This window comes from Strongylocentrotus purpuratus, unplaced genomic scaffold (assembly GCF_000002235.5).
Source record: "Strongylocentrotus purpuratus isolate Spur 01 unplaced genomic scaffold, Spur_5.0 spur5_scaffold_6, whole genome shotgun sequence".
Lineage (NCBI taxonomy): Eukaryota > Metazoa > Echinodermata > Echinoidea > Camarodonta > Strongylocentrotidae > Strongylocentrotus > Strongylocentrotus purpuratus.
Window position 1 is genome coordinate 6,941,254 of NW_022145612.1, and position 18,456 is coordinate 6,959,709.

At 36.7% G+C, this 18,456-nt stretch overlaps 1 protein-coding gene across 1 annotated transcript; it reads left to right on the forward strand.

The window, feature by feature from the left end:
• Positions 1-5,055: 5,055 nt before the first annotated feature.
• On the forward strand, positions 5,056-15,141 carry LOC105438425. The gene is made up of 6 exons (XM_030973490.1): positions 5,056-5,251; positions 5,975-6,115; positions 6,919-7,075; positions 9,562-9,703; positions 12,759-12,907; positions 13,293-15,141. Exons 1-6 carry the CDS (start codon positions 5,075-5,077, stop codon positions 13,640-13,642), a joined length of 1,116 nt encoding a protein of 371 aa, XP_030829350.1. The 5' UTR covers positions 5,056-5,074; the 3' UTR covers positions 13,643-15,141.
• The last annotated feature ends 3,315 nt before the right edge of the window (positions 15,142-18,456 follow it).

Here is an 18,456-nt window from a genome sequence, read left to right on the forward strand (position 1 = left end):
TTTTCAGCAAAAAATCTTGAACTTAAATTATATTGCATTCAAACAAATCCTCATCAAAAATCATTGTTAAAAACAATTGGATTATTCTTTCTACAACCATCTTCTCTTGAGTTCTTTCTCTTACTTCACTACCGTCAGGCTAAATGTATAATTTATTGCCTCACTCTAAACCCCGCGCATGGTTTTATTTTGATGACAAATGCAGCGATACAAAAATTAAGGAATCTGTCGCTTGTAAACAAAATAAGACGCCATTGTAAAACTATATTCAGCTGCACACACCGCGGTATGTTCGGCGTTTCAAGAGGGAACAAATGCCGTCCTTAATATCATTCCGGGGGGGGGGGGGGGGGGTTCAATATGAAAGTCTGGTTTCTTTGATTGTTAATTAACCCCTATCCTGTGTATTAACAAGCAAAAGATTTTAGTTATCAGAATCGGGTCATATCCCCTTTTGAATGGTTTGACATGCCATTACATTTATATACACTAAACTCATTATAATTTGACAAATAATAGCTTTGGAGTTATGTTCATTCTTTATGGGATGTCGTCTGCTTGAGCAGTATTGGTCCATATAGTGACGTCATTAAAACATCGTTATTTTTCCTGCGAATCTCTCGTATATCCCAGCTGCTATGGAGGTGGTTGTATTTGTATTTTTATAAATCACCCGATATGTAGTTGACCTAAAACTTGTACGATGGCCATCTGTTAGCTTACCAGTTTCTAGTGATACATTAGTTGACATATTTGTGATTTTCTTTGAATTTCACCTTAATAGAACTTAGGTACTTTGAAACTTAATAATTCGGAATCATAGTTACACAAGAAAATAAATCTACCTCCTATACCATCTTGAAGCATAAATCAAAGTATAGCTTCAATCTCATTGATTTTTCTCCGTAAAATAGTCTTTTCACCAACATTACACATTGAGTTTTTACAAAATTAGTAATTCGTAACCCCCTTCATCATAACCTTGATACAACATTAATCTCTTAATTCGATCTTTCCCATTCCAAATAAATTCAAAGCATATTTTCTGTATTTCCGATGTGACCCACTATGGAACCACTAGTGAAGCAAAAACGTAATTTAATTTACATAATGCATATGTTTTTAATTAAAAAAAAAAAAACACCGTGAGGTCCCTCTGTTTCCAACATTCGAGAAGTCTTTTAATCTTGCTTAAAACCTCCTTATAATTCAACTATCATCTTATTATGACCTCTAACGCAAAATATACTCCCAAAATCTTAATTTCTTTAACCAATTTCCCAAAGGGAAGTCTTTCTGATTGATTTCTGTTTTTTCCCGATTTCATATTATTTTTTCCGCATTAAAGCGTAAACCACGTATTTTCTTAAACAACATCAAAATCTCCTTTACTCTTTCTACAGATTTTTTTTATTGCTAACAAATATATTGTTATATCATCTGCATATAAAACGTATTTGACTTCAATTCCTCCAGTAACGCCTTTAATGACCTCCTCATTCCTCACTACTGTTGCCAATATTTTAATAGTGAGAAAAACCCAATTACGCACTCACATACACTTTTTATATATTTTTTTTGTAACTTTGTTTTATTCCTCCAAATGTGTAATTCAAGCAAAATCCTACAATTGAATAAAATAAATAAACGTTTTCAATATTAATTGCTTTTACATAAACATACTTAAACAAAAACTCATTTGCAGTATATATAACTGAGCAACAACATTAAACTTAAAGGTATAGACCGGTAGTGGTAAATTGTGGTTCAAGGGTTTTGGGTGCAAAATATCCATTCAATATTGTTTAAAGCCACACTATCCTACTTGTAGTTATACTTGCTCCCTCTATATATATAGAAAACTTCCCCAATCGGTGCTTGTTGGTCCCCCAAGATCCTCTGTTTCTTATGTTAATTGAGAGCTGAGTTAATCAGATAGCCACCTGTCAGAGAGACCTCGCTGGCTAGCTAGGTGGTCTAATCCCTTCTGGCTGAACTAGTACAGCCGGCCTTTAAATATTGCCTTCAGAGGCTTAGATGGCAATACTTTAATCTAAATTCCCCCAAAACAGAAATATATGCCCAAATGTTCAATGTTGAAGTATATTCGCGATATCTAACCAGGCCGGATCGATATGTTAATTTACCAAATAATAATTATATCCATTAGTAGGCGGTTTCCCGGCAAAATTTGTATCACCACGTATTAGTCAAAACAATATTCTTTTACATGATCGGTAATAAGAGCTTCCATTTCATTTTTCGAGACGTACATAAACAAAATTTATAAGTCAATTGTACATGTTATTCATATATATTATAACAAAACTTAAACAAATCTGGAGGTGTGCGCACGCACAACAGCCTACAAGTAGGTAAGTGCCAAAGTTAGGTGACCTTTCTTTGAGTAGTCTACAACTCGAATAGTTCCGACTCTATGTAGTTACGACTTACAAGGGTCTGTAGCTGCAAACTAGTGGTTGACTTTGGGAAAACCCGTTGTCCTTTATTAGAGTACATTATAGTCTATAGTAATCTGATATGGACAATAGCGGGTTTTCCCAAAATCCTTATATCCTGCACCAGGGGCGTACGCAGGGGGAGGGGGGGGGGGGGTTAACCCCCCTCTTTTTTAATGTTTTTTTTTAGGAACCCCCCTTTTTTTTTAAATTTTTTTAAATTTTTTTTTTTTATTAAAGTCTATGAAATAACAATTATGCTAAGTGGTGACCTAAAATAGGTGACCTCCCCCCCCCCCCCCTCCGTACGGAACGAAATGTCGATCAGGCAAATTCTTCAAATTTTGGGACCAAAAATAAATAAATATATATATATATATATATATACCCTCTTACCCCCTCCCCCCCCCCCCCCGATTGTTCAGCGGCTGGCTGAGTCGTTGCGAAATTTTTGGTACCAAAAAACAAAAAAAAATATGTCCTTTTACCCCCCCCCCCCGCTTATTCTGCGGCTGGCTCAGTCGTTGCGAAAATTTCAGCCCCATTAAAAAAAATTTAAACCCCCCCCCCCCCCCTCCTGAAAAAATCCTGCGTACGCTACTGTCCTGCGCAATACGTGAAGCAAATGCTCTATTTGTCATGTTTGTATATTTCATTTTTGGAAACACATTCAGATCAATACTATATTCTGCTACGACAAGAAAGAGATCTATACTTCCTTGTCAATCTTTTACATTGTATTCCTCTTTTTGATGAAATACGACCCGGCGGTCTTCATGCTGTATAGTGATATTATTCTTTATCTGCATACTTGAGGAAAACAGGGATCTATTAGATTTATCTTGAAGCAGAAACATCACCATGTCACAAGGCAGAAAGAAGAGTAATCGTAATTCTAAAAAATTCATAGAATCGGATGTCACTGGAGTAGTAAAGCGGTATAATGACACAGGTGGCTATGGGTTCATAACGGAGGATATTACATATCGGGATGTATTTTTCCACATCTCTGCTGTTTCAAAAAATATTCGACGACGGGGTGACCCAATACGAGTTGGAGATGAGGTGACATATAATTTGTTTCTAGCTCCGAAAGGGTACAGGGCAGAATCGGTTCGCATTTTGAATCAGGATGTGGACATTTCTGACTCGGACGATACTGACAATCTTTACCAAAGAAAAGAATCTGGAAATGGTGTAGGAAACGGCGTAGGAAATACGGACAGTCGAAGGCAACGAGGACGAGGACGAGGTCGAGGACAACGTAGTGGTGAAAGAGGTGGTCACCGACGAAGAGACAGTGATGATTACGAGAGTGATGATTCATCAAGATCGCATATCAGATCGTCCAATGGTTCAACCTGGAGAACGCGAAGCAGCAGTCGAGGGAGCAAGCAAACTTATCAACAAGGACAAACAGGTGTCAAAGAAAATAGCCCTGAGTTCAAGTTCTTTTGCAAGTCATGTAATGATTATCATAACAGCAGCAAGGAGGAGAACGATACAGCAAATGTAAACATGAAAACGGATAATGCCAGTAAATCTTTTGCAGATTTTGACTCGCAGCGGACTGCATTCCAGACCAATCGGAATGGATCTGAATTCACATATCCGCAGTCTAGTTTCTCGTTTCAAAGGACACAACGGGGAAGCACTGGTACGGAGTCAAATCCACAACCAACTACAGGCACAACCGGAAAACCTTATTCTTTTTTCGATCACTCAAAAACTTCAAGTGATCCTAAGAAAGGAGCTGATATCAACAAGAATCCCTTAGGCACTGGAGCTTCATTCCCGCGAAATGGTGCGTCGTCTCAGGGAGGCAGCAGGAGAACTGATACCAACACCAATAAGTCAGATACTGAGGGAAAAAATCCTGACGCGATACCGAAACCAAAACCTGCTCCACGTACATATTTCTCTTTTGATACCAAGAAAGAAGATGATATCCGCAAGAATCCTTTCCACGTTGACTCCCCTTATCGCACAGGTGTCTCGTCGGAAGGAAGTAGCAAGGGAACACAGAACACCACCTACACTACCTATAATACCGGTGCGAACAAAACTGACACTTATCCAAACCTGCAGCAAGATCAACGCTCAACGACATACAGCTATTCATACGCTGATGGATCGAACCGATTCGGTGTTCCGTTGAAGAACACCAGCAGGGAGTCTTTCGGCTCTGGGGCCAGTAAGCAGCAGATGCCCACAAGAAGTGTTCCTGGTGATGGTAGGAGTGCCAAACCTGCTGGGGATTTGAAAGAAACCAATGCTGACCACGTCAAATCAACGAAAGGAACTACTACCGATGAGTTACTCAATAATGCCAAGCAACAGACGAAAGGAACTACTGCGTCCAAGGAGAGCCAATCTACAGGTGAGCATACGAAATACCAATGAAGGAAATTCCGAGTTCCTGACCCTTTAATTATAATTTTAGATGCTTTTGGTCGCATTTACATTTTACAGACTTTCTTGACTAGAACTTTATTTTCTCTTATCTCCATAAGTTTTGTATTAAGTTTTAGGGACAGTCCTTGATATTCTTCACAGTGACATGAAAAGTATGAGATTTAAATGCTTCTCCTTTAGTGTAACTTTTATGGAATAAGATGATTTTACTTTTCCCTTATTGTTGCTTGTTGCTAGGTTCTGGCAATACGTCTAAGGCAGACACTGAGAAGAACCCTTCAACTACTCTCTCAAGTTTTAGCAGGGCGAGAGGCAACACGTTTTTCAGGTTGGCTCGAGACCAAAGATTTGACATGGTCAAATCTATAAGTTACAAGGTATTTATTGATTTCTATATCAGTTGTCTGTCTTTTTTTCGAACATACACGTCCAGGTGCATTAATGTGACATTTGCATTTGTAAACATTTACATTAATAACCTTTTCCAATATACAGTACATTAAAGAAAATATAAAAAAAGAAAATTATAGAAAATATAAAACAAAAAAAATTACATGCTTTAAGCATAATCAATGTGAATTAAATTAACATAATCTAACAGGGCTACAGCATAAGCATAAAGTTCAATGTGCTTGCAGCCCTCAGATTAACTAAAATAGAAATAGAATATGAATGAGTAATTTGCTTTTGAGGAAAATAAATGAAAATAGTAACACCTATCGATATAATCATTTAGTTAATGACGTCACAGCATAAAAGCCTTTTAATTTCATTCTCATTGCAACCCGTTTTGATAATTTAAATGTCATAGATACTAAGATATAGAAGAATTTATTACAATGAATTCATATTTTCAAAGATAAGGTGTTGAGTTACGAATCAGTATATCACGCTTTTGCTCAGCATTTATCAAAGGCAAAACCCCGGAATTCAAAATGATCCTTACAGTGGTAAATTTCGAAGGACCATAACATTTGACATCAATAACGAACGACAACCTCAGAGCTATGACGGATGTTTTTGTAGTCGAAAATATGCAACGAGTTCATCCGTTCTTAATAATTCCATACGATTTTCCCCTTGTTTTTCTTCTTCTCCAGAGTGCCCTTGCCTGTTACGAGAAGGCCTACAAATGGGCGTCTAGGGACGAGGATTTGGTATCAGCGGCAAAAAACGCGGCAACAACGTGTTGGAGACTAGCAACGCTTAAAATGGCAACCGGATGTGCTTCTGACCAAAAGGTATTAAAATCAGACTTTGTTACATAATCTATAATAATGTTCCCCTCTGATTTTTGATTTTCCAACGTATTCATGCGTGGCATCATGTTCTGCTGTTCAATAAACACCTCAAATCCGACAATATGTGATTCATTCCATCATAGAGGGTCATAAACCGACATGTCAGGGAAAATTTTAGTTTGAGGACATTGCGAAATGCATTTTTTTCTTTATCAACAAACAATGAAAAAGCCAGTCCTTTATTCCGTGGTTTGCCAGCGTACTCCAATCCGAATGAAAACTTGGCCATTTCAGATAAGGTATTTGTTTTTGTTGTTGATGTATAGGAGTTAGTCTCGTCATGTGTCTCTTAATATCGATGTACATTGTGTAACCCGTATTCTTTCACAAATAATGGGACGTATTAGTCCTGCATTGTTGATAAAAAATATGACTTTGATATACTTTCTTTTGAAGTATCTATACAACTGTATGCTAGTATACATGACTATTACTTCATTTGTTAATAATCATGATTGTTAATAAAGTGAAATTGAAACAATATACATTATGTAATTTCCACTATGAAACTCACAAAGACCCTACTAATGCATAATACATGCACACGTAGGTCCAGATATTGAATGGTCAATGGCATTCTTTTCAAGTTACATCTCTCCCATTTTCTTCCCATTTCTTTCCCTCTCGCGTTTTCTTTTGTTCGCCATTCGACAGAGGAGGGTGGGTTCCCATGCTCCATGTTGCTACATCACTGACTAACACCAATGCGTTATCTTAATACCTTCTTTCAATGTTTGAAACAGGTGATTCACGAATACTTCAAAGATGCTCTGCAGTACTTCGGCAAAGCTTACCCCAAAAGAAACTGCAAAGGAGAAAAATGGGCCAAACATCTGGAAAAGTCAATTCAGGATTGCCTGAATGATATCAGAACTTGGATCAGACCTAAGGATGAAGATGGTATTATACACATCATTCATATTTTCAGTATTACATATTGTAATAAATCAAAATTTACAATATCAACAGAATTAAGGAAGGAATAAAAAAAAGATCACTGGCCTGTTTAGGAATTGATAAGTAATGGCTCGTTCAGATATATACTTAATATATGACGCGGTTAACCGCCGCAGTTTATGTTTAATGCGTAAATGAATGGCACCTTCGCGCATCAAAGGACTTTCTTGTTGATCTCTGTATTATGAGCTACAGAAATGTGACACGCATTACATTTACGTCATCATAAAAAGCCGCGTCATAGCTGAACGAGGTCCAAGGAGTTCGGAAAGGGCTTGAGGGCCTGAGTTCCCGGGGTATATCGCTTATGGAACAATAACAGCGTTGCCACACATAGTCAACTATGTGTAAACTGTGTGGACATTATGTGTTCACATTGTTGTTACAGTGGAGTTTCAAACCATGTGGTTTACCACATGATATCCACATAAACTGACATACTACACACAAAGTACCACATATTATTAACACAGTGGTATATGTATTGAACTATGTGTTATCTCTGTGATCACAGTATTGTCACAGTGTGGGGTTCAGATCATGTGGTCCACCACATATTCGTGAAATATTTAACACAGAGTGACACATATATACCTCAGTGTGGTATGTCACGGTACTGAACTATGTGTAAACTCTGTGTTCACAGTATTGTCACAGTGTGGGTTTCAAATCATATGGTTTACCACATATTCGTACATATTTAACACAGAGTGACACATATTTACCACATTGTGGTATGAACTTAACCATGTAATAACTATGTGTTCACAGTATTGTCAGAGTGTGGGGTTCAAATCATGTGGTTTACCATATAGTCGTACATATTTAACACAGAGTGACACATATATACCGTAGTGCGATATGTATTATGTGAAAACTCTGTGCTCACAGTATTGTCACAGTGTGGGGTTTGGTTTACCACATAATAGGTCATATTTAACACAGGGTGACACATATTTATCACAGTGTGGTTTGCATTTAACTATGATCAAACTCTGTGATCACAGTATTGTCACAGTTTGGGGTTTTTCAGATCATGTGGTCTTTCGCATAGTCGTACATACTTACCACAATGTGGTATGAATCACTATGTGTAAACTCTGTGTTCACATTATATTGTCAGTGGGAGATTTTTCGATCATGTGGTTTACCACAAAGTAATATCCACATAGTTTGTGGGCTTATCTCCAGTTGTACCAGTTGACATCAGTTAATTTGCATAATGAATATGGGGTGCGTGTGCGATCTACGTTTTTATACAATTTATCTGAATTTAAAGCATATTTCTTAATTACTGATGATTTAGTTACATGCAATTCATTTCGAAAGTACTACAAAATATAAAATGCCAGTTATTAAGAAATGTTACTACTTTGTATAAATTACATTTAATTTAAAAAGAATTAGGGAAATTTTAACTATGAGCTAAAATATATTCAATAAAATACAAGTATATGAAAAAGTATAAAACCCGCTGAAACAAACAAACCTACTTATTACCAATGCCTTTACATTGGAAATGGCCGATGAATCAGTGATACTGTGTTAATTGCTGCCATTGGCAAAATTTAGTAGTAAAATAGGAGTATAATTGTTACTTGTAGTGTAAATTACTAATTATTTTTTTTCATCTGAAAGGTGTGATGGACTTTGTGGTGGATACCACAATATGAGACTATGTGGTATATGCCACAGTGTGTTAGACTATGTGGTTTTATGTGTTTGGTCCCAGAGCGAGCTACCACATGTGGGCCACATGTGATTTTGGGACGTGTGGTAACGCTGTGGTGTACTATGTGGCGCATACCACAGTGTGACTATGTGGTTGATATCACAGTATGGGCCACATGTGATTTTGGGACGTGTGGTAACGCTGTGGTGTACTATGTGGTGGGTACCATAGTGTGATAACGCTGTGGTATACCACACTGTGTTACGTACCACATAGTATACCACAGCGTTACCACATGTCCCAAAATCATATGTGGCCCACATGTGATAGCACGCTGTGTACCACACTGTGTTTGAATATGTGGTACACAGTGTGGTTCACTATCTGGTAACATAATTGTTCCATAAGGGATATGCTCTCCTAGATAATCATCTAGAATTATTTTCCTTCTTCAGTACGAGGTATGATTTGTGATGAAGTCTTTCTGGAACTGCCCCATAGGTTATCTTTTCATCTCTTTTTTTAATTGCCATGATTTTTGTTCATTATATTTTTCATACTTCGTGTTACCTCGCTTCCCCTTCTTTGTTGTCATAATGTACTTTATGCAATGAATGTATGTACATGTATTATTAACGCTTCTGATATACTCATATTTTTATTCTACTCTAGACACCAGTCTTACAACTGATCGTGTTAACGACGTACACAAATAAATGACTTGATAAGAATTATTTCTTTACCGTTCTCTTCTCAGATCGGATAGTTGCTCTGACGGAATACTTGGAATACCTACCTTCATGTGGCGCCAAAGTTGAAGGATATCTTTATATTGCAACCATCTATTTCAAGAAAGGCAAAGAAGCATTGAAGTTCGACGAATATGAAAACTGCCAAGGGTAATTGAAAATATACGTCTTTTGATTCCAATAATTGTTTCCAAACCGCAATATTTTCTTTCTCTTACAGGAAATGTAAGGTTACTGGTAATTTCATTCTTAAGAAAAAAGGATGTTTTCAATTTAATAAAATGTAATCATTAGAAACCTTGACTAATTGCCAATTTCGAATGTAATATTCTTTTGATTCATCAGGAAAACGAAGAAAAATAGAATAGATTATATACCTCACTTAAGAAATCCAGCCATCTGATTGGTCGAAATTGCATTCATAAACTTTAACTTTTTCTGTAAAAATTCCCAGTAACCATGGTTAAAACAGTTCTAAAATCCCAGTAACCATGGTTACCGGGAAAATAGTTCAGTCTCCATGGTTACCCCATAGGTTTACATGTTAAAAAATGGTTTGAGCGATTGAGGATACCGTACGTGTGCGAAGAATTGGTCGGTATTTTCATACAAGACAAGACAATTCCAAACAAGACAAAAATGGCTTAAGAAACTCTCCCAAGATTTCAACTTATCAAATGCAAGACTCGCTGACAGCAAGAACAACAAAAAGGTTACGTGAAATTATCGGCATTATCGTGATCCAAGTCCCCAGGGACTCGGATCCACAGACACTTTTTAATCTGAAAAACATGTCCTACCTTCCAAATTTGTTTCCACCAAAGCGCGCGTTTAATGGTACCTTTGAAGATGAAATATTACTTTCATTATAATTTTTTGTAATGATTATTATTGCTTTATTTAGTCAAGCCAATTTATCTAGTAGGCCTATTAGAAGTCCTTCACTGAATAAAGCAAACTATAATTCACATTTATTTAGTCAAGCACTGATTAGGCTGTATGATATTGAAGACGAAATATTACTTTCATTATAATTTTTAAAATTATATTATTGCTTTATTTAGTCAAGCCAATTTATCTAGTAAACCTAAAAAAAGTCCTTCACTAAATAAAGCAAACTATAATGCACATTTATTTAGTCAAGCATTAATTAGGCTGAACATATAAATATTATATTGATTTATTTCATCATGCCTTTAATGGTTATTGAAGAAGAAATATTTACTTTCATTATAATTTTTAAAATTATATTATTGCTTTATTTAATCAAGCCAATTTATCTAGTATTAGAAGTCCTTCACTAAATAAAGCAAACTATAATGCACATTTATTTAGTTAAGCATTAATTAGGCTGAATGAATAAATATTATATTGATTGATTTCATCATGCCTTTAACGGTTATTGAAGACGAAATATGACTTTCATTATAATTTTATTAAATGATATTATTGCCTTATTTAGTCGATTTATCTAGTAGGCATATTAAGATTGAAGTAAAACACTATTAAACTGTCTATATATTCCTCGTGGTGCGAGTCCCCCCTCCCAAATTAATACGAGACGGCAATTAACCCGTTGATATTATCTACCCCTCATTTCCCTCCTCTTCAAGACCACACTGCCACTTTCAGACAGTTACCTAGAGATGTTAAATTAATATCCGCTGTTAAAGTTTATTAATAAATCAAAAGAATATGACTAAAAACATTATAAAACTGTCTATATATTCCTCGTGGTGTAAGTCCCCCTTACGTGTTAAGATCATCAAATTTCCCATAGGACGGGACTTACACCACGACTAATATACTCCTCGTGATCCGAGTCCCCCTCTATGAGAAATTTGATGATCTTAACACGTGAGGGGGACTTACACCACAATGAATATATAGACAGTTTTATAGTGTTTTGAGTCATATTATTTATCATACTGAATGATAGAAAATAGACTAAGAATACAGAATTTTATGTCGTTTGAAATAGTGTCCTAGCCAGTATTTTTCGCATCAATTCAAATATGTGTGGTGGAAAGTATTCAGTATTCAAATTTGCATTTCTTTTCTTATTTAAAATCTTTATATATCAATTTGAAATCCAACTACCACATAAGTCTGTGAATATTGATGTGCATCCCCTCTTTCTTTTCTCTTCTTTTTTCTGTCTTTTCCCCCTTTTTTACCAATATTTTGTTCTTCCATATTTGTATTATTATGTATCCTTTGAGGGTAGTCATACTATCAAGCTTTGCTTATTTTGTCAACCCTCCTGTTTGATGTTCTCGATTAGTTACACCCAGCCTTACCTTATTCTACATATATTCTTTTGTCATGTGTAAATTTGCAATATTTGTTTGTTATATATTTGTAAAAATGCAAAGAAAAAGAAAATCAAACAGAAATAAATAAATCAAATCAAATCAAATCAAATCAAAGAAATCCCCCATGTAAGAATGTTCTGTGTGAACTTCGCAACTTTTCGCATCGTGGACAATAGATTTCTTTTGACAACCTCCCAACCGTGAATCCTTTAGAAAGATTGGTGGAAAATAAGGTACGTCTTAGTGACCCAGTGACTCGGATGACGATATAGCCAAATTATCCATAAACATGTTCGTTTAGTTGCTGAAAAAGCATAGACGTAGACTCTAGACGAAAATAGATCTAGTTGTCAGGGTGTCTGATCACGCACCCGATGTTGTGTGTTAAAATTCTTCCCATAGAGTTTGCACGCAATGCAGTCGCTATGCAGTCTACGTGCATTGCGCGACCATGCAAAAAAAGTCAAGTTTTTTTTTTCCAATTCGAGATTCAAACCTTTATCTGTTTTGATCCTGAAGGTGATACTCAATAAGTGAGGTGTCATATGAAAGCGCAGGTTCTTCTCCATATTACCCACAGGGCCGGCCCACCCCCAAAATTGTAAAAATATCTTGCTTAGACTAGAATCTAGATCTAGTCTACTCTCAAAGATACACTCATAAAAAACAACTGTGCAGATAAACTAGAGAAAGGCCAAGGTGGTGTCCTTGTTTTCGGCATATAAAAGTATTAATGACAATTGGGCTATTGCCCTCGGCACGCCTCGGGCAATAGCACAATTCTAACCTTCCCTTGAGCGTATAAAAACAACTATTTCTCTCAAAGCAGTCATTAATACTATAATATTGCTTTAAACCTTTCTTTGATATATTTCATCATGACCATTCAGGTACTTGAAGGACTGTCGTGTTCCTTTGGGGGAAGCAGAGAAGATGTGTGATAATGTAGACCCAATCATTCGTTTAGATGTTACTGCATTGAAGAAGAATGTAGAGTACCATGAAGGCCTTGTCAAGAGGTCTATAGCCAGAGCAAAAGGTAAATATAATGATGATGATGATGATGATGGTGATAATAATAATAATAATAATAACAATGTTATATAGCGCATTTTCCATTAGCAGTTGGCTGCTGTTATTACTAATATTTCTAGATAGTAGGCTACATATTAATTCGTGAGTATTAGGCCCATACTAAATGAAATAAGGCACATATAATTAGAACATATTCAGAGCAACTAGAAACAGTTACGAAAGATAATAAAGCAAATAACAAATTAAACAAACTGAAACTGAAACGATAAAAACGGTGATGAAATAGTTTACATCAATGAATGTGTGGATTAAATTCCTATTCTCTCTCTCCCCTCCCTCTTTCTCACTCTCTCTCTCTCTCTCTCTCTCTCGCATGTTTATGTTTGAAGATGCACAAGCGCGTCAACAACGGGAACTAGCGGAGGCTAAGGAGAAGGAGATTGCGATGGACCAACTGAAGACTGATATCAAAGCACTAGATCTTCTCTTGAAGTTATCCATCGAACTCTTCGTCAAGCAAGTCTATCAATCGTGGCCTCCTAAGGGTACTAAGGAAACACAGCCTTCCTTGACCTCATCATCAACATCGTCGTCGTCGTCGCAGAAGAAGCTACTGATCCGAGCCATCAGCCATTATCACCCGGACAAGGTTGATAAGAGCGTACATGGTATCAAATGGCAGTTACTCTCATGTGAAATTACCAAATGCCTGAGCATGCGATTAGCCAGAATAAAGTAACAGAGCAACGGCGGCATGACTTTCGAGATATCAAGTATAATAGGCCTACAAGCTTTGCTTCTTTAACAGGTTATCGATGTTTCACCTTATTTCTCTAAGTTATTGTCATTGTTTTTTTTATCATTCATTAGCTTGTTAAATCTTATGTATGAAACAACCTTGTTAGGTGGAATGTGGAACAATAAAACAAAACAAACAAGTTCATTTCCCAATTGTTTGTCCTATAGAAATCATGTTCAGATTACATAATACGTCACTGTAATGTTCCTATATGTTCATAGGTGATAGACAAGGTTGGATTTTTGTTTGGCCTTAGGTTGATTTTCCCCCCAAAATCCTTGCAAAAGTGTTTCATTCATTATCTTCCTTGACAGGGCAGAATATCCAATTCGACTCCATTTACGATATATCCAATTAACACGAAAGCTTGCTTCTGTCATTTACTTTTCAACATTTCTTTTTTTTGCTTTGTTAGAATAAATAAGCACATTTGAAATGTTATCGTCCGTTTTACGCCTAGGCTTATATATATATATATATATATATATCAAACACCAAACTTTGAGGAATAGAGGAATTTGATTTCCATAATTTATCGGGGCTTAACTTCAACGAACCATAGGTGAAACTTATGTACCATTGTACTGATTTGCCAAAAGTATATTGACATTCAGATTAAAAAACCTAGTTATATGGAATGTATTTGATAAGTTACGTTATAATAAGAACACCAATGTTGTATACAGTAAAGCTAATCACCGGATGTTTTTTCTTAGGAAGCTAAACAAATTAACGTTGACAGGACGATCTTGCATCTTTTCTATCAGTCTATCATTCAAAGTGATCTTCTATTCAATCCCATTTGTTTTTTTATGGAAATCTCACACCAGCAGACAAAACTAAACTCGAACGTCCTAGGAAAATTGCTCAACGTCTTATCAGCATTGAATTAACACCCGTATCAGTTTTGTTTGAAGATCGCTTATTGACTAAAATAACTTCTATTATGAAAGACCCACCACATCCACTATTTTCATGTTTTACTTTTAACCGCTCAGGAATCCGCCTACGTGTACCAATTACCCATAGAGCCAGATACAGAAATTCTTTTATTCCAAATTCCATGCACATCTATAATGCACAAATAACACGAAGTTTTCAGCTGTAAGCGAAATAATAGCGATAATAGCGATTATGATTATTTGTTAACTTTTTCTCTACCCACCCAGTAAAATAAATTTGTAGGGATTGGGTTGGAAAGTTTTCCACCTTATCACCTTTGTGGGTCAAAAACATCCGTTGTGTAGCTCTGCTGCTGATTTTTTTCTACATTATTATGGCCATGTATTTTCTGTCATGCATTATAATCTGATTGGAAATTATGCCATCTTTCCTTCTCTATCTCTCCCCTTTCCCTTTGGACCCTTACCAACTCTCCCCATATTTCTCTCTTTTATCAGTCCTTCGAGCTTGAGCTCTCTTTTTCTTTCTCTTTCTGCTCGTATTTCGATTCTGATGCTGCTCCTATTCTACTTTCATATTCACATTTATATTCATACCTGAATTAATTCATGATGTGATTCAGAATTGTATTCAAAATTCTTGCTATGTATAAGTCATATAATTGTGTTGTTATGTTTTGTGCTGAAATTAATTCCATGATCATGCCTGCTAAAGGCGCTTCTCAAATATAAAAGTCGTACTGTTACAGTAAAGATTAACCAACGATTTGATAGTGTAAAATAATGGCGGATCCAGCATCATCTGAATTAAGGGAGAGGAGGAGAAACATTTTCATGTTTTGCCACGACGTACTTGTTTTGTTTTGATTGTTTGTTTTAGTCACTTCTTTTAAATTGTAAAATCCGGAATGTGGTTAAAAACCTCTTACTACCTGACTCGCTTGGTCGGAAAGAGGGGGACGAGCGGCCTTTTCGACTCCTAGATCCGCCTAATGTGATTAAACATTATTAATATTGTAACAATATATACGGTGTTAGTGAGGTAAGTTTGAAAAGAGATATATTTGTGGATCTCTTAGTAAGGTTGACATTGCATCTTGCTAGTTAAAAAAAAAAATTACTGATAAATACGCATAGCATTGATAGATTATTGGTCAATACCGTCGCGTAAGATCACTATTTTCCTATAATCTGCGTCAAATTTATTGTTTCATTCATACATTGTTCATACCACCAACGGTTCATTCAATTAAGGACCCCAAGGAAGAACAGTAGTGTTCTATAAACACTGCTGAATTGGGCTATCCATCGATTTTTGTCTATGCACATGTATAAATATTTTACTTTGTATAATATTTTTATCTGATTTCGGAAATAAAAACAACAGCAACAACAATATGTGCTATTTTTTCAGTAGATGTAGAGTAAATAAATATTAATTGGTGACAATTTGACAATCAAGCAGAGAATTTATTTGTTCAGATCTTTGACAAAATGATGTTGTTCTCTGTGCTAGAGCACTCAAAGACATCGTTGAATAAATTGTTTGATGAAAGACATCGACAACAGTGGTGAAAGTGTGTGTGTTTTGAATAAGCGGGTATACTATGCCATGTGGCCGTGGCCCTTTTGAATATTGAATTTTATAATTATGGAGGAATTCTTGATAGCTATCAACAGGCGCGCCGGAAGCAGTTTGAGATTTTTTTTAATTTTTTATTTATTTTTTTTTATTTATTTTTTTTTTGGGGGGGGGGGTGGAACGTTCCAGGGGCTCACCATCCAGGCACAGCGGCGTTATTTGCAAAAACGCTTGGAAGGTGGGGGGGGGGGGGGGAGAAGAAAAATCTGTATCACCACCACTCTTATACGTTACCTCTAGGCCCCGCGGAACGTTTTTCAAAGTGGAGTATTAACGATCAGGTAGAGAGTCAATTGACTTGGGGTCCAGGGCCTGAGCACCGACGGGGGTCAGATGAGCATCTAGGGGCCCGCCTTATGGCCCTTGGTGGGGTTCAGAGGGCAGAGCCCCGGAAGCTCGGGGTTTTTAGTCATTTTTTAATTACGGTCAGATGAGCATTTTTTGATACCTCATTTGTGACATTGGCAGGTCACTCTTTAAAAAAAAAAAAAAAAAAAAATCATCTTTACTCCAGCGTTCAGGGGCTCATGTCTTCTCACCCCTAAAAAACGCACACGCTTTCCCATCCTCTCACAATATATCCACGATATGCGCATATCGCTATTATAAAAACCTCCATTGATAAATGTGGAATGTTAAGGAAATTAAACTCCTGTTAACTTTCCTTTTCTTTGAATGGAATTGTATATGTGATTTAGTTCAGGTTTTTATTATTGTTAGTTATTTTGGGTTAAAAAAAAAAAAATCATCTTTACTCCTTTAATACTGCTTTTCTTCTTCTTTTTTGGAGGGGGCAAAATGCGTTTTGTCACCCCCCCCCTGCCCCCCACTTCTGCAACTGCAAACCATTGTAAGTCAAGTAACGCTTTGAAATCACTATGTGGGTCTAAAATGTCCTTCTCTTTCTTTCTTTTTCTCTGTAACATACTTTTTCACAAAGTGAGGGGGCTCGAGCCCCTGAGCCCAGCCGTTCTGCAGGCCCTGACATGAAGGCTTCTAAATAAGCTTATTTTTCGCCCGACTGTAAATGTGGGAATTTCTAATTTTCCAACAAACGCATAAAAAGGTCTGACTTACAAAAAAATTGAGAAAAAATACAGGAAATTCATGCCATTTCAGCAACATTTGTAAATCACTGGTATCGAATAAGAAATAACCCCCCCCCCCCATCAGTACGCCAGCGTTCAGGGGCTCATGTCTTCTCACCCCTAAAAAACGCACACGCTTTCCCATCCTCTCACAATATATCCACGATATGCGCATATCGCTATTATAAAAACCTCCATTGATAAATGTGGAATGTTAAGGAAATTAAACTCCTGTTAACTTTCCTTTTCTTTGAATGGAATTGTATATGTGATTTAGTTCAGGTTTTTATTATTGTTAGTTATTTTGGGTTAAAAAAAATCATCTTTACTCCTTTACTGCTTTTCTTCTTCTTTTTTGGAGGGGGCAAAAATGCGTTTTGTCACCCCCCCCCCTGCCCCCCACTTCTGCAACTGCAAACCATTGTAAGTCAAGTAACGCTTTGAAATCACTATGTGGGTCTAAAATGAAGACCCCTAGCTGTATCTGAATAAGTATTGATTTCTGTAGACATGCGAACTATATTCAGACCAGGGGATTGTTTAATCAACTTTGATAGATTTCGATCTTTAAAATAAAGTTTGGGTCCTTAAAAAGTGATCCGATCAATTTTAAGATCAAACACCCCACAGGATTAAAACCAAGGGCTGTTATTAAATTTAAGTCTGCACTTGGTTTTCGAGGACTAGTAGTTTTGCACAGGATCTATTTTGCTGGTACTATAATACAGTGGGGAAACCCCCAAGGTGGAGACAATAGCCATATTTAGATGGGGGCTTCCTAGTCGGCGTAAGTTAATCCCTGCAGCAGTAAACATCCCATAAATATTTGACTTACACCACTAGTTGTCCATACTCTCTTACTCGGGCCAACTTGCCACGATTAAGTTAACACGACCTTCCAGCAACCCAATCTTACTCAGCGTAACTCCCAAGAGTCAGGGACGGACCCAAGATTTCCAAAGGGGTGGGGGGGGGGGGGTGGGGTGCAATTCGAGCGCGAAGCCTTTTACGATGTGGGGCCCGCTTAAGGAACCTTAAGATGTTCTATGGTACATTGCTGAATGAGTAAACTAAACATTTATGTGTTTTGTTTGTGTTAAAGGGGGGGGGGGCGTGAGCGGA

Excerpts from the sequence above, each read along its gene's own strand:
- LOC105438425 (XM_030973490.1), top strand. The coding sequence starts at position 5,075 with ATGATTTTACTTTTCCCTTATTGTTGCTTGTTGCTAGGTTCTGGCAAT. Across the intron at positions 6,116-6,918 it reads GATGTGCTTCTGACCAAAAG|GTGATTCACGAATACTTCAA; the intron begins GTATTAAAATCA and ends TGTTTGAAACAG. Across the intron at positions 12,908-13,292 it reads GTCTATAGCCAGAGCAAAAG|ATGCACAAGCGCGTCAACAA; the intron begins GTAAATATAATG and ends TTATGTTTGAAG.